This window comes from Ictalurus punctatus, chromosome 21 (genome assembly GCF_001660625.3).
Source record: "Ictalurus punctatus breed USDA103 chromosome 21, Coco_2.0, whole genome shotgun sequence".
Lineage (NCBI taxonomy): Eukaryota > Metazoa > Chordata > Actinopteri > Siluriformes > Ictaluridae > Ictalurus > Ictalurus punctatus.
Window position 1 is genome coordinate 2,704,833 of NC_030436.2, and position 15,168 is coordinate 2,720,000.

The window sequence follows — 15,168 nt, forward strand, 5'->3', positions numbered from 1 at the left end:
CTCCAGACAACGTAGTTCCCTATATGTTCAAATTGTAAGCAATGTGGGATTTACGCAAACCCGCATAACTTCTGGGAAGCAGTCGTGTGAGCTAAATCGAAGACAGCATCGGCCTGTTGATGTTTCCCTGAATCATTGCCAATGCAATACAAACAATATGTTCTCCACAACAAAAAAATTGTGTTACTGCTTTTGGAAATCTGTTGACACAAATGTTTTAGTTTGTGCCTGTTTAACTTTTGTCATGGAAATAGGTACTGAAATGGGTACAACTGTAAAAAGAACTTGGTGATATTTAAAATGCATGGCTGATCTCAGTTCATTTGTCCCATCATCAGTTTACACTTCTAATACCAGCGCTACTGGTTATACGGAGTCCACTGAAGAACATAAATCTCATTGTCATGTTCATGAAACCAGTTTGAGACTATTTTTGCTTTGTGACATGGTGCATGATCATGCAGGAAGTAGCCATTAGAAGATGGGAAAATTGTGGCCATGAAGGGATACACATGGTCAGCATCAATATTTAAATAGGCTGTGGCATTCATGTGATGATTGATGGGAATTAACGGGCCCAAAGTTTGCCAACAAAACATTCCCCATCTCCGCCACAGCCTGTGGAGACACAAGGCAGGTTTGGCCCAAGGACATACAGCTGACGTCAAATTCTGACCCTACCATCTGTGTGCCTCAGCAGAAATCGAGATTTATCAGACCAGGCTATGTTTTTCCAGTCTTCAACTGTCCAGGTTTGGTGAGCCTGTGCACACTGCAGCCTCAGCTTTCTGTTTTTGGCTGACAGAAATGTAACTTGATGTGGTCTTGTGCTGTTGTAGCCCATCCACCTCAAGGTTTGATGTGTTGTGCATTATGAGATGTTTTTCTGCTCACCACAATTTTACAGAGTGGTTATCTGAGTAGCCTTTCTGTCAGCTCGAACCAGTCATCAACAAGACATTTAGATGTTTTTTTTTCTTTATTGCACTATTCTGAGTAATCTCTAGAGACTGTTGTGCATGAAAATCCCAGGAGATCAGCACTTATAGAAATACTCAAACCCATCTGGCACTGACAAACATGCCATGGTCAAAATCACTGGGGTCACATTTTCCCCCCATTCTGATTGTTCATCTGAACATTACCTGAAGCTGCTGGCCCGTATCTGCCTGATTTTATGCATTGCACTACTGCCACATGATTGGCTGATTTTAGATAATTGCATGAATGAGTAGGTGTCCAGGTGTTCCTAATAAAGTGCTCAGTGAGTGTATATAAAAATAGTTTTTAATGCAAAATACGCGTGAAGGCAGCAGTTTTCCCTCGAAAGGCCAGTCGAGAACATTTTAGTGTGGTGATAAACATGCAAGGAATTGACATTTGCTCACCTCTGCTCACACCCTTCTGTGCTGTACTGCTAACGCAATGACGCACTGATGTTTGCCAAGTTTTTTATTTTATTATTTTTTTTTTATGAAGCTCATGAGTTGTTCTCTCCGTCTCAGGCACTCACGTTTTCGAGGCTCATATGTGGTCCAGGGATTAAAGTCTATTGGTGAGAAAGATGTCATTTTCCACCAAGGACTCCACAACGTGAGTAAATCACATAAAAAATAAAGGAGTAATTTAAACAATATTGCTCTTGCTCCCAACTGTATTGTGCTAGCCAAGACATGTAAGACATAGCTAATAACTACCAGTTTATCATTGTGTATACATGTCTTCATTACACACTTGCTTTAATTGTACATTATTATTGTATTTATTTAGTGTATGTAGGATTGGTTTATTTACTTATTAGAGGTTATGATTTGTGGATTTTAGGTGAAACTCAAAGCTGTTTTACTTCCATGTTGCACATTGCAACTACTTTTTAGTGTAGTTATGTTCTCCCCATAGTAATAGGGTTTCTGTATAATAAAGGGTGTAATGGAGGAGACTTGGGGTATGAGCAATTTTGAATTATGAAGAATTTTGTTCTTGGAATATATTTCATTTTCTTTTATTAAATTTAAATTATTTCTGCTTTACAAAAATAAGTAAAGAAGGGAAGAATAGCAGCTTTTATTTCCACATATACAAGTAGAGTACAGTGACATTATCTTCACATTTTGTCACTTTGATGTGAACACTTACAAGGAGCAGCACACACCAAACCCAATTTAAAACAAAAATGTTTGAGGTTTTTTTTGTGTGTGTATCATTTCTAAAAGTTGCGGTCTTTAACTAACAAACTTGGTTGTAAGAGAAACAAAAATGAGTGTAGGATGTGAGCGAGGGGGGGGGTCACCAGGTATTATTTTCTCTAGTGTTTTCCTTTTTCCTCTCTCAGTTCAAGAACTATTCTCATGACTCTGGGAAGGCCGTGAGGCGTGTGCCCAAGCGTAAACAGAGGGCCCGAGACACTGAGACCCAGCGTCGCTCTGTCCTGAACGTGCGGATCTTCCTGCGTGAATTCTGCGTAGACTTCCTGGAGCACTGCTACAATAGACTCATGTACCTTGTCAAGGTGGCCATCATTTCAATCCAAATAAAATTGTATTCTTTTTGGTTTTGACGGGAAGTACGGAAGTGAAACAAATGGAGTAGAACATTGCTACGAAAAATGATTAATGAAGCATTATAGACTCGAGAAAATGTGACTAAACACAGAGCCCAGTTTCCCAAAAGCATGATAAAGCTTAGATTATCTAACCTGGTAGGTAGAGTGTATAACGTAAATCTCTCTGTACCGGTTAGTAAATATCTTTCTGCTGTAATGGTTTTAGGAAACTCCGCCCGCATAAATTGGGACTAATGGTAATCATTAATAGCCATATTTTTTTATTATACCTGTATGTGTATTTTATTTTATTTTTTATTCAGCAGAATTGAGGGTTGTTGTGGGTTTGGGTGGGGGGTGTTAAATCTGACTGTTGATTATCCTTTGGTTTGTTTGACTCCTGTCCTAAGAAGGACATTTCTCTGATTCTGACTGTTTTCTCCTGGTTTGTCTCCTCTTTCTTTTTCATTAGTACCTCCTTTTATTTTTTTTTTCAGGAGTCATTAATTCGTGAACAGGGCCAGCAGCATGATGAGATGTATTACCTGTGGGCTCTGAGCTTCTTCATGGCCTTTAACCGTGGAAATGGCTGCAGGCCCGAGCTCGTCTCCGAGACCCTCTCCATCCGTACCTTCCACTTCATAGAGAAGAACATCACCAACTACTATGAGATGATGCTAACTGACCGCAAAGAGGCTACATCATGGTCTCGCAGGTGAGAATGAGCACTCTGTTGCTGCTCCATCACTTTTTATCATATAAATAAATGAGGTGAATTTTCTTTATAATTAATGTATATCTCTTTTATCTTTTAGGATGCATTTGGCTTTGAAGGCCTACCAAGAACTCTTGATAACTGTAAATGAAATGGATCACTCTAAAGATGAGAACATCCGCCAGAGTGCAAATGTTATCAAGAGTAAGAAAACTCACATATTCAAATATTTTAAGGACTTTTAAAAGCCCCTTGAGGGCATATTTTACATCTCTTGGCTGCTCTGGAGCATATGACGGCTCGCTTAAAGGAAATCAGCCGATTCAGCTGCATTTCTGCTTTCCTGTGGGGAGAGGGATGTTGCATCCGGTGATATAAGTTTTATCATAAACAAGTATAATACGAATAATTTATATCAAAAGTATCAGTATACACAGCATTTCTTCTCCAGAGCTGTGTGTCCTGCTGATTTCTGTTTGCAACATATTGCTGGGTTTAATGTTATATCAGCAGGCGTGGTAGAGGATTCTGGAAAAATAAGTCCATTTTATTGAAGTATATTATTTTGGAGTGTCCAATAATCTTGCCTTCACTGCTTACAGGTAATATCTTCTACATGATGGAGTTCAGGGAGATCTTCCTCACCCTCTTGCGGAAGTTTGATGAGAGAATGCAGCCGTGCTCATTTCTTCGTGATTTGGTAGAATCGACGCATCTGTTTTTACGAATGCTCGAGCGTTTCTGCAAAGGCCGAAACAATCTGATTGTGCAGGTGAGTACAACGATGGTGGTAAATTCAGGGGAAAACTCAGTAGGAAAACTCCCTGTCCTATTGACAATTCAGGAAATTTTACAGTGAGGTTATTTACCTGCCTTTTGTGGTTTATTTCAAAGGGGCTGGGTTGACACACGGATATTTATTTCAGCTTTAAAAAAGTTTAAAACTTTTTTCACAGTACTGAATCATGGCTGTATTTTGTTGATCGCTTTCAGTGTATCCTTTATTGGTTTTACCAGATGCATTATGTTGTCTCAGATGCATTCATCAATGCATATGAATGGATTTGCAAACACTATGGGTGTAATCACGATACTGGCTTCATTATTTTGATTTGATTCTCAGAATATTTTGAACAAAATATGAATGAAGGAAAAATTATGTCTGTTTTCATTTCTGAATCAAAACAGCGCAAAACAATGTGCATTTCTGTCTGTATAAGATTAGCTAAATAAAAATAGCTATGAACCGAGTTTTAGTATTGTAAACAAAAGATTCACAGGTACTACAGGTTCACCCTATCTTATAAATAAATCAATTAATTAATTAATTTGGATTTTGATTGAATAAACAAGGTCTCTGGCCAGAGGAAAATGATTGACTGAAACAATGAGCGCTGATGAGAATTCTCATATCATGTACTCTCTTATATTATAAACTGCTATTAAAACACCTTAGATACTGGGAATACTGGTTTATTGCTTCTGTTTGTGTGTTTCTGTGCTGTCAAATACCTATGATGAATGTATTCATTTAATTACCTCTTTGAATAAGCTGATCGGCTGCCATCCTTTATTATAGCTGACTCATGTATTTTCTATATCTTGAAAAAGACAGCAGAAATGGAGCTGCAACGTCATCTAAAATGGCAGATTTCCATGTCCTTTGGTTTGAAGTGCTCTTATTAACCGTTATAATGTGGTCGTGAAACTGTGTAACATTCACAAGTGCAGATCTCACAGGCTTTCTGCGAAAGAATACAATCATATGACCAGCGTGCTGTGTAAATATTTAAACTCCGTGTGCAGATTGGGACGTCCGGTTTTCAAACGGTGCAGCTGCATTATATGCATAATTAATAGAATGCTGATTTCAACTGTCAATTGCACATTTCCCCGATATACAATATATAAATAAATAAATAAATAAATTGCATAGTGAAAAATGCATCACTACCCCTAGTAAAAACGGACTTGTTGCAGTTTCTCATATTCTGTTTGTTCTCTCTCTCTCACTCACTCTCAGAAAAAGAAGACAAAAAGGAGAAAGAAGAAAAAGAATTCAAATGCGCAGGTGCAGAATACTCCAGAAGCATTGGAGGAAACATGGCAAATCGTGTCTCAGGAGCTCAGGGCCTCTGGCTTTCAGGTATGTCTTTTAGGCTTTGCTTCTTTAAGTGTTGAAGTAGAGTGTACAGGTTTGTATTTAAATGAATGTCATAAAGGGCCATGATTTGCTGATTCCTCTCTGTGTTTCTTCTATTTCATGCGCATATCAGGGCTGTTAACCTGTATGAATTTATGTGCTAGAAATTTCAAGTGTTGCAATTACAAGATGGCCCACCATCTTGGACTACTGTGGAGGCTTCTCACCTTGACCCGTTTTCAGAGAAATAGTGGCATCAGTATTCTAGGTTCCTGGCATTTTGGTAAAAAAGAAAAAGTGGATATTGGGGGATATTGATTTATTTCATTTCATTAAAAATTCTCCAAATTTGCGCACACAATTGGTTTTATAAAGTTCTTATCTTCTATCCAGCCAATGATCATGCAGGATGAATAGGTGAGAAATACAGCATGGGTGGCCTTGTCCGTTCAGTATCCACGTTCTGTTTACACTCTGACAGAAAGGGAACGGACTTAAAGCCTCTTTATGGCATGCTGGAGGAGAAGGTAACTTTTACCTTATATGATCTATTTTCCTTAAGAGCGAAACAGCAAGCAAATGATACCTCCATACCATTTATTAGAGGTAAAGAGATAAGAATACGAAACAGTGAGACAGAACCTTATAAAACCAAACTGTATTTGATCTTACAGAATAGTGAGGGTTTTAATGGTATTTGTCCAGTGTTCAAAAATCCACTTTCTAAATGTCTCACACTTTTGATTTTGTAAATTTGAAGTAACCTTAAAGTGTGAACCTTGTAGATCTGTAAATATACATTTCAGGATTGTAGAGCTCTGCTAGCTGAAATGTCAGTATCTTAAATCATTTCTCCACCCAGATAGAACTATAATACTGAGGTCATGAAATGATTTTGTGACCATGACAAGCAGTGCCATGCGACATCAGACTTGATTTCCAACTTGGTCTTCCAGACAATAACACAATTGACTGCAACTACAATAACTCCTAGGACTTATTTGAAAAATATACACACACACACACACACACACACACACACATTCAAATGATTTTCTTTCTATCAGCACAGGATGAATTTCTGAGTAAATTCTGCATGCCTAAATATTAAATTATATAACGGATTCAATTTAAAAATGAACCTATAATCCCGTTGCAGTTATCAGAAACTCTGCGAGAGGGTGCTGTGCCCTTTGATGCTACTTCTGAGGTTCCTGTTAGTGAGCAGCGGACCGAAGCCATGATCCGTATTCAGGACGCTTTGCTCGCCCGCACTGGTCCGGAAGCACTTGGGTTATTGCGAGCTGCACGGTAAAGCATGCCACTATATAAATGACATCATTAAACCATTACAGAAAATGTTGCATTTACCCGATATTCACAAATGGTGAATTTTGGGTTTTCCGAAGTAAACACATGCACCGAACGTGACTCCATATTCAGAATGCAGAAGTCAGATGTAATTCTGCATCACATTATCTTTCCTCTTCAGTCAGTTTATCTGCACAGTATAAAGAGACTGTAGAGTTTGGAACATTAAAAGAGCATGTGAGCGGAACGGTTTGACACTCCGCTCATTTATTCCTCTCTATCCGTGTGCGCTCCGCTCAGTCGCTCACGGTCCAAGCAAACGCAGCGCTCCTGTGTACTGCTCACACTCTCCCTTAAAGCAAAGTTCACTCGAATCCTGCTCTCTGTACTATACTTACTTAATACATTGCTTGAATTAATGCCTCAATTACAGTAGTAGAGATAATAATTATGATATTTGTGGATAACATTCTGTTACAGTCTGTGGCTTTTGTTTATTTTATGAATATATTTAATTGTATTCAGTTGAATTGGTTAATTTAACTAGGCGTGTTATCTGGACTGTTAATCATGCGGGACTGAGCCCAGATTCTTCAAAAAGCTTCAGATCAAAAAGGTTTTGTAAAAATGTGCTTCTAAATAGACTTTTTCCATACAGTTTTTTTTTTCTTGCATGTGACTGCTATTTGCTTAAAAATGTGAAAATTGGACAAAAAGTTTATCATTAAAATTACCTCGGAGAGTTATCACTGTTTGCAGGTCTACCAGACTGAAAAAAATGTCAAACTTTTTGGCTATCTCATACGAGACTAGGCTAGTCAAGGGGAGGCACAATTAATCTATCAGTGTGTGGGTTTAGCTGCTGCAGAGCCATGCAAATTACATTATCTGTCCTTAAGCTCTGCTCATATCATGTTCATGTAACTGGAACTCACATTTACTCACCTTGTTTTCCTGCTCAGCATGAGGGGAGGTTAGTGTTTCAGTTTCCACCCATTTACTGGAAAAGAAAATGTAAAAAAAAATCGATGTATATCTACTTTTCCCTCATACTTGTCTGACTGTGTGAGCTAGCGTTTGGCAGAATAGAGACCCGCCAGCCAATAAGACGCGAGTATTTCCACATATTTTCCTGTAAGCCTGGCCTCGCCTCTGTTCAGTGAAGATATAAAATTACAACACCGCCGTCTTCTTTTATTGACGCTCAGTTACATAGTGACAAAGCCACTCCAAGTGGAGAATTATTCGGGGGTAAAGAAAAAATGGACTAATTTATGCATTTATTGTCCATTTAAACCTACTCCTTGATTATTGTCACATTTCTCCCTTACTCAAGTTCTCTATTTGTGTATTGCCCTCTGAATACCTCCGTCACCCCCTTACTCCTCCTTTTTTAGCGAGGTGTGGCCAGAGGGAGACGTGTTTGGTTCTCTTGAGGTGGAACCTGAGGAAGAGCTTGATCTTCTGAAGCAGATTCTCTTCGCTGAACTTCCTAGTAAGTTAATCTCTAAATCGCCTGTTTCGTCATTTCATATCAGTCAGTGCAGTGAGAATAGACAGAATGGTCTAGTAAAAGTTCCTGAAAAGCGTGTGTAGAAAAGTATGCAGATTGTGAAATTAATTATGTATTTGATCTGGGACATAAACAGTAACCGGCTCTAACTTTACTAAGTAAAAAAAAAAAAAAAAAATCATTGTTCAGAAAGAACTGTATTAAGCCTGCTGTGTGTGTGTGTGTGTGTGTGTGTGTGTGTGTGTGTGTGTGTGTGTGTTCCTTCATGTTATTCAGGACCAGCACAGGTAGAACCTGCAGTAGACGAGGATGAGATAGGGGAAGAACTAGACGAGGAAGAAGAACTGGAGACTGTGCGCGTGTCTGAAACGGAGTTCAACTTTTTGGATTTTATCAGGCGGTAAGTGCAGAGGCATTCAGAATTAATGTTCTCAGTCACCAGTTTAGCCTTTTTTTTTTTTGGGACTTTTTTTTTTCTAAACGACCATGCATATTATTTGTGGGAAACTCCTCTCTGCTTTTAAACACCAGATGTGAATTTTTGGTGTGCTTATAGATTCCATGACATTCATTTCCATACAAAGCGAATTACTGTTTGGCTTTTAGAAGAGCAATAGTCCAGTTATTATTTCACTTTCAGTCAGTTTATTCAGTATAACACTTACATAATGGAACTGCAGTTCTACACTTGCTCATAACTTGTTTATTACTGTCATAATAATAATACTGTGAATTGAGAGAGGCCTTTTGTTTTTTTTCCTCACTAGGTTTGCAAACCCAAACGTTGTTCGGCCGTATTTGGTGTTGCTGCGCTCGTACTCAACAAACACACCACATACCAACCACTGCATTGCCCGCATGCTTTACCGTGTTGCTGTGGACCTGAAGATGGATGCTTTGCTTTTCCAGCTTTCTGTCTTCCACCTCTTCAATAAAATCTTCACTGACCCTGCTGCCTCAGCCTATAAGGTGGTTTACCAAAATAAACTCTTGAAATGCCTAGTCATGATCATATTTTGCACCGTTACAATAACATTGTTTACATTTACCTTATTCGGCTTTATCCAAAGCAACTTGCAATTTAGACAGGATGCAAAGTGTTAAGGGTCTTGCTCAAGGGCCTAACAGTGGCAGCTTTGGTCGTGCCAGGATTCAAAGTTATGACTTTCTAGCCCTGTACCTGATCAGTAGCCTAGTAACCACTGAAGTTCGGTCTTCCTAGCAAAAATCAGTCAATATACAGATTTCTTGTATAAACTGCAGTGATGTTTTTGGAAATAGTGTTTAACACTAGAAGCTTATCATTCATTTAATAAGGTTTGTGTTGTGATTATGTCTAAACACCGACACTAGTTTTCACTGTGGGATTATTGTGAACGCAAAGCTAACCCTACTCTAACTGGCCTATCAACAGGGCAACAAAAGAGTATATTAGAATTAGCCTAATGCATAAACTGTATACATCATTTTGTATAATATGTCACAGTACCTGCTAGAGGGCAAATAATTGTTGTATAGTCCTTAAAATTATGGTAAAATGCTTTAAAGGTCTGAATATTATTTTAAATCATGGGGCCAGCTGATGGGGAGCTGCTGAATCCAAAATTATACTTTGTGAAATGGTAATAATAATAATAAGAACAAATGTCTTTTAATGTCTCTCTTCTCTGTTTTTTCTTCATTCTGATAGGAGCTGGTTACTTTTGCCAAGTATGTTGTGAACCGGTTCTTCTCTCTTGCTGCCCAGAACAGCAAAGCCTTCATCGAACTACTTTTCTGGAAGAACGTTGGCACTGTGAGACAGATGACTGAGGGCTACAGTGAAGATGAGTGAGTGTGTGTTTTTATGCGCGTGTCCTCATCAGTATACAAACTGTACATTCATAAATCTTTACTCTGTGGATGCTTAAAGATAGACCAAACCAAGTATCTGTCATTTTTGCCTGTAATAGTCAAACTTTGTTTCTTAGCATAATTTGTCAAGTCAAGAGTCTTTGCGAATGATCTCCCAAGCTGTTATTGCCACCTGAAAAAGCTAGTTTCTTTTGACAATGTTTGCAAATGCTATTTTATGACACATAAACATTTTGTTGAATGCTTATGCTAATTATCAAAAAGTAGTCTGAACTTTATTCAGACTTTTTTTTTGGCATTTGTATACCTTTATATATATATCTTACTACTTCGTAAAGTAAGAATTCAAGCAGTGTAGTATTAAATTATCTCCTTCTGTGTGTTCTCCTTGAATGTGAGAAATATAGCTGTTTTGTTTTCTTCTTATATCAGCAATGGTGCTAAGAAAAATGCCAAATGGACATCAGAGGAGGAAGAAGAGCTTCAACGGGTATATGAAGAATACAAGGATTCTGGAGGTGAGACTACTTTTGCTTGTGTATGCCAATGATGCTTATCTAAAATGGCATTTATAGTTGCAATCAAAATTACTCAACCCCCATTGCAAATCAGGGTTATTGTCAAATTTGACAGACTTTCAGCTGTTTGCAATGAACAAATCAAGCAAAAGCAATTGAATTAGTTCAACACAACAAATGGTAGAAGTGGTTTCTGCAAAATTCAACTGAAAATACAACTTATAATGATTTCTCCAGTCCCAAATTATTAAAACCCCTGAATAGAATCCCTCACAACAGCACAAATATGCAAAACAGGTGTTGTCTCAATCAAGGACTTCATTAGTTGCACCAGGTGTGCTTGAGCTGGAACACATGAAATACCTGAACTGGCTAGGGGTAGGAAATATGTGAAATACCTGGATGGGGCAGAAAAAGGAAGCTATCAACTGCTGCAAGCAGATTTCTGAGAAGGCAGGTTGTGAAAATCCCTCAAGTGACTGCAAAAGACCTGCAGCAAGACTTGGTGGTTTCAGTGACCCTGAAGTTTCAGTAAGACGTGTACAGTAAGGCGTGCACTAAACGCAGAAGGTTTCCATGCCAGAACACCAAGACGTGTAAAACTACTGACCCAAAAGAAACAGAAAAGTCTGATCAAAATCATAAATAAACCACAGAAGTGTGATTCTGATTGTGATTCTGTTCTATGGAACTTTTTGGCACGATGGATCAGCGGTATGTCTGGAGGAAGAAGTATGAAGAAAGAACACTGTCCACAGTCGAGTATGGTGGTGGCTCAGTGATGCTCTGGGGCTGCTTTGCATCCTCTGGCACTGGAAACCTGCAGCGTGTGGAAGGTGAGATGGATTCATTGAAGTATCAGGAAATCGTAGAAGAAAACATCACGCCGTCTGTGAGGAAGCTGAAGCTTGGGCTTCGTTGGACTTTCCAACAGGACAATGATCCCAAGCATACCTCAAATTCCACCAAGTCTTGGTTGCAGAAAGTTCTGGAAGATTCTACAGGGTCATCACAGTCACCTGACTTAAACCTAATAGAAAATCTCTGGTGGGATTTGAAGAAGGCGGTTTGGAGAACCCTAGATTATTACTGAACTGGAGGCCATTGCTCATGAGGAACGGGGTAAGATTCCTCAGGAAGCTTGTGTCTGGCTATGCATCTCGTTTGCAGCAGGTCACAACAGCAAAAGGACGCTCTACTAAATACTAAAGCTGCTTGCCATGAAGGGGTTGAATAATTTTGAGACTGGAGAAATCATTATAAGTCGTATTTTCAGTTGAATTTGCGGAAACCACTTGAAGCATTTGTTGTGTTGAACTATTTCAATTGCTTTTGTTTAATTTGTTCATTGCAAACAGCTGAAAGTCTGTACATTTTGACTATAACCCTGATTTGCAATGGGGGCTGAATAATTTTGATTGTAACTGTATAAATGTGATGCTATTTTATATAAGCAAACATACAGTAGGCTGCTAGGGGGTGCTGTTCCCTTATAGAAAGTAATTTTGTGAGAAAAGACTGTTTTAAATTTACTTCTGTTTGAGAGTTTAGTACTATAACGGATATTTATATTGACTGGGTCTAATGTAGAGTTATAGTGTTATTAAAAAGACTTGTTTTTACAAGTATTTCATAGTAAGACTGTAACTAACACTGTTTCACTATTCATTTTCAGAATCTGTAGATCATTAAAATCCGCATCAATGACTGTTTTACTATTGGGTCTTTTTTGTTTCTGTGTTTATGCATCAGTTCCTGACATTGTGGAGACCCTTCTGCCATTGCTCAGCACAGAACGCACCAGACGACAGGTTGTGATCCAGATGGTGGCTATGGGTTTGGTGGACAGTGTAAAAGACCTGAAGAAAGTCAGGTATTTGGGCGTTGACTAGCTTACTCTGACAGGATAAAATAAAATCTCTGTGTAATTTTGCACAAACTACTGCAGACAACCTGATGCATTATTATGTGACTGTTCACATGGCTGCATCTACTACCAGGTTCAGTTCCAACATTACAGTGAGGTTAATTTGATAGTACTGTTTTTACTGAGCATGCTTGTGTTTGACAAAACACAGAAGGTCACTTACTCAGGTGCAACTTGGGGTTCAGTGTCTTGCTCAAGGTCACTTCGGTATCATGTGAACCGCCAACCCAACGGTTAGTGGACAACCCGCTCTACCACCTGAGTCACAGCCGCCCTAATGTGTAGACAACTTACTTTATCCTTACTTTTTCTCAGTTCATTGCTGCTTCTATGAATGTCATGTTATGAAGTGCAGTTCATAAATTTAATTGCACTCAACGAAAAGATCGGTCAGTCTTCTTCAAAATAGAGTTGATTGCATCAACGCTGTGTTTTCACTGAAGACCATTCATTAAAATTATGACTCTGTGCCTGGGTGGCCTTGATGAACCTCTTTCTCTCTTGTCTTTTCTAAAGAAAAGGTACTCATATTGTGCTCTGGACTGAGGAGCAGGAACAGGAGCTGCAGATGCTCTTTGAGGAATACAAAGACTCCGATGGCAAGTTATGAACTCTTAGTGTTTCCACTAAGCTAAATCAGTTAACCCATATTAGCCAGTAGATTAGCGGTCAAGACTAATTGTAATTTAGTTTTGCACTGGTGGTCCGAGGATAATGTTGCTCACAGATAAGGAGAGCTTTCAGGTACCAGTTTAGCATTGTGGTAACCGCATGGCTAAATCACCCTCAAGCCTCTTTTTGAAGTTATTCAATCTCTCAGACTTGATTATCTGGTTTCTGACACTGTGACACACTGCTGTCTGTAAAACGGAAATATTCTTTAACAAAAGAACGTTAAAAGGAGTTAAACATTAAACCTGGAATCAATTTCTTTTGTTAGCCTGTTTGAGATGACTTAACTTTATTTGTGACTAGTGTTAAGATTTACACATGCCATTGCATTATTAGCTAAATTAGTTCCAATGAAAAACTAAAGAAAAGTCCAACACCTAGCATGGCTTTGGAATAAAGTGAACCATTGGGGAACCATTGGAATAAAGGTGCGCGTTTCAATGTTGACACAACTATACAATTTTGGTAGCTTACAAGTGACTTTCTCTGAATTATTCTGTGATTTCTGTAGATGTGCTGGGAAATATACTGAAGCACCTGACTGCTAAACGCTCCAGAGCACGAGTCGTGGATAAAATCATCAGCATGGGCCTGGTTTCTGAGCGCAAAGATCTGTATAAGAAACGACGCCGCAGTACTGCTGGGAAAAGTCAGGGAACGGTAGAATCCAAACTAAATAATTTTTTATATTGATCCATATTTCTCCTTGTTCACCAGTATCCTTGACCTTAACAAGCTTCTATATAAGTTTAATGTGTTCTTATCATTATAACAGACTGAGGAGGACTTTTTTGCCGACCTGAGTGGAGAACCCAGAGATGATATGATTCACAGGGATGAGGAAGAAGATGAATTGGAGGAGGAGGATGATTATGATGATGGAGAAAAAGAAGAGACTAGACCTGTCCGAGAAAGGAAAGTCAATAGGCGAGAGAGTATTGTAGAAAAAAACATCAGTGTGGGATCTATGGCTCAGAGCTTGCGGAGGGAAGGTGAATACCAATAATGAGCAAAAAGGACCTGTTTCTAATAACTAAATTTAGTCATCATGACAGTTTGATTTACACTCTGGTGTTTTTCACTGGTAACAGGTATGGCAGGGGCGATCTTATGGCTTCAGAACTGCCTGAACAGAGCAGCAGATGATCGGGAAGAAGACGGTAATTATAAATTAAGATATAAATAATACATCAGTTCGTCAGTCAGTGAATTTTAAGTGTGTGTTTGTTACTTTCCTCTAAGAACACAAAAACACATGACAAAAGAAGCAGAAAATTATGGAGCCAAAATTCATTATCACAAATGGAAAAAAATGAGAGTAGTCAAGCAAATGGGTATTTGTTTTTCAATTATGTTCGATTTCATTTTTGTCTGTGTTGTGTCTAGATGTGTGATATTTTGCTTGTGGATCTTGTAATTTTCCTCAGGTGTTTCTCACCCTGTGGCACTGGTTCCTCTGACAGAGGAGAACGAAGATGCAATGGAGGACAAAAAATTTCAAAGGCTTCTTTGCAAAGTTGGCATACGTGCACCAGCTGATGAGCAGGTTCAACAAGATTTTAATTAAGATTTGACTGTTAGTTTGAGGTTCAGAACACTCGTGAGGAAATTTGTTGTTTACCATCAACGTCTTATAGCTTTAATTTCTGGGTTTTGCCTGTGAAGCATTTTTTGTTAAAAGTGATAAACCAACATGAAGACCAAAGAGCTGCCTATATGAGAAAAGCAAGCCATTTTGAAGCTGAGAAAAAGAGGGGAAATCAATCAGAGCCATTGCACCAGCACTGGACTTAGTAGGGATGGGCGATATGGACTTAAATCTATATCACTATATTTTCTGGTATTTATTGATTTATTGCAATAACGATATCAGTGACGATATAAAATATAATACCAGTCACCACTGTTTTTATCTACAAGGGATTGCTGTGATCTTGAGAGTCTCAGAATTACAAACATTGATCTGAAAGTAA

The 15,168-nt window shown here is 38.6% G+C and overlaps 1 protein-coding gene across 2 annotated transcripts in view; it reads left to right on the plus strand.

Moving 5' to 3' along the window:
- The window catches only part of timeless (timeless circadian clock), a 33,097-nt gene that overhangs the window by 6,410 nt on the left and 11,519 nt on the right, over positions 1-15,168 (plus strand). For both annotated transcript variants that reach the window (XM_053674125.1, XM_017451097.2), the window contains 18 exons: positions 1,506-1,593; positions 2,333-2,509; positions 3,040-3,257; positions 3,358-3,461; positions 3,860-4,029; positions 5,281-5,403; positions 6,560-6,711; positions 8,109-8,206; positions 8,501-8,624; positions 8,992-9,193; positions 9,915-10,054; positions 10,511-10,596; positions 12,349-12,469; positions 13,040-13,122; positions 13,707-13,855; positions 13,971-14,187; positions 14,287-14,355; positions 14,623-14,741. In XM_053674125.1, coding sequence (XP_053530100.1) covers positions 1,506-1,593; positions 2,333-2,509; positions 3,040-3,257; positions 3,358-3,461; positions 3,860-4,029; positions 5,281-5,403; positions 6,560-6,711; positions 8,109-8,206; positions 8,501-8,624; positions 8,992-9,193; positions 9,915-10,054; positions 10,511-10,596; positions 12,349-12,469; positions 13,040-13,122; positions 13,707-13,855; positions 13,971-14,187; positions 14,287-14,355; positions 14,623-14,741 — 2,440 coding nt within the window. The remainder of the gene's footprint in view (positions 1-1,505; positions 1,594-2,332; positions 2,510-3,039; positions 3,258-3,357; positions 3,462-3,859; positions 4,030-5,280; positions 5,404-6,559; positions 6,712-8,108; positions 8,207-8,500; positions 8,625-8,991; positions 9,194-9,914; positions 10,055-10,510; positions 10,597-12,348; positions 12,470-13,039; positions 13,123-13,706; positions 13,856-13,970; positions 14,188-14,286; positions 14,356-14,622; positions 14,742-15,168) is intronic.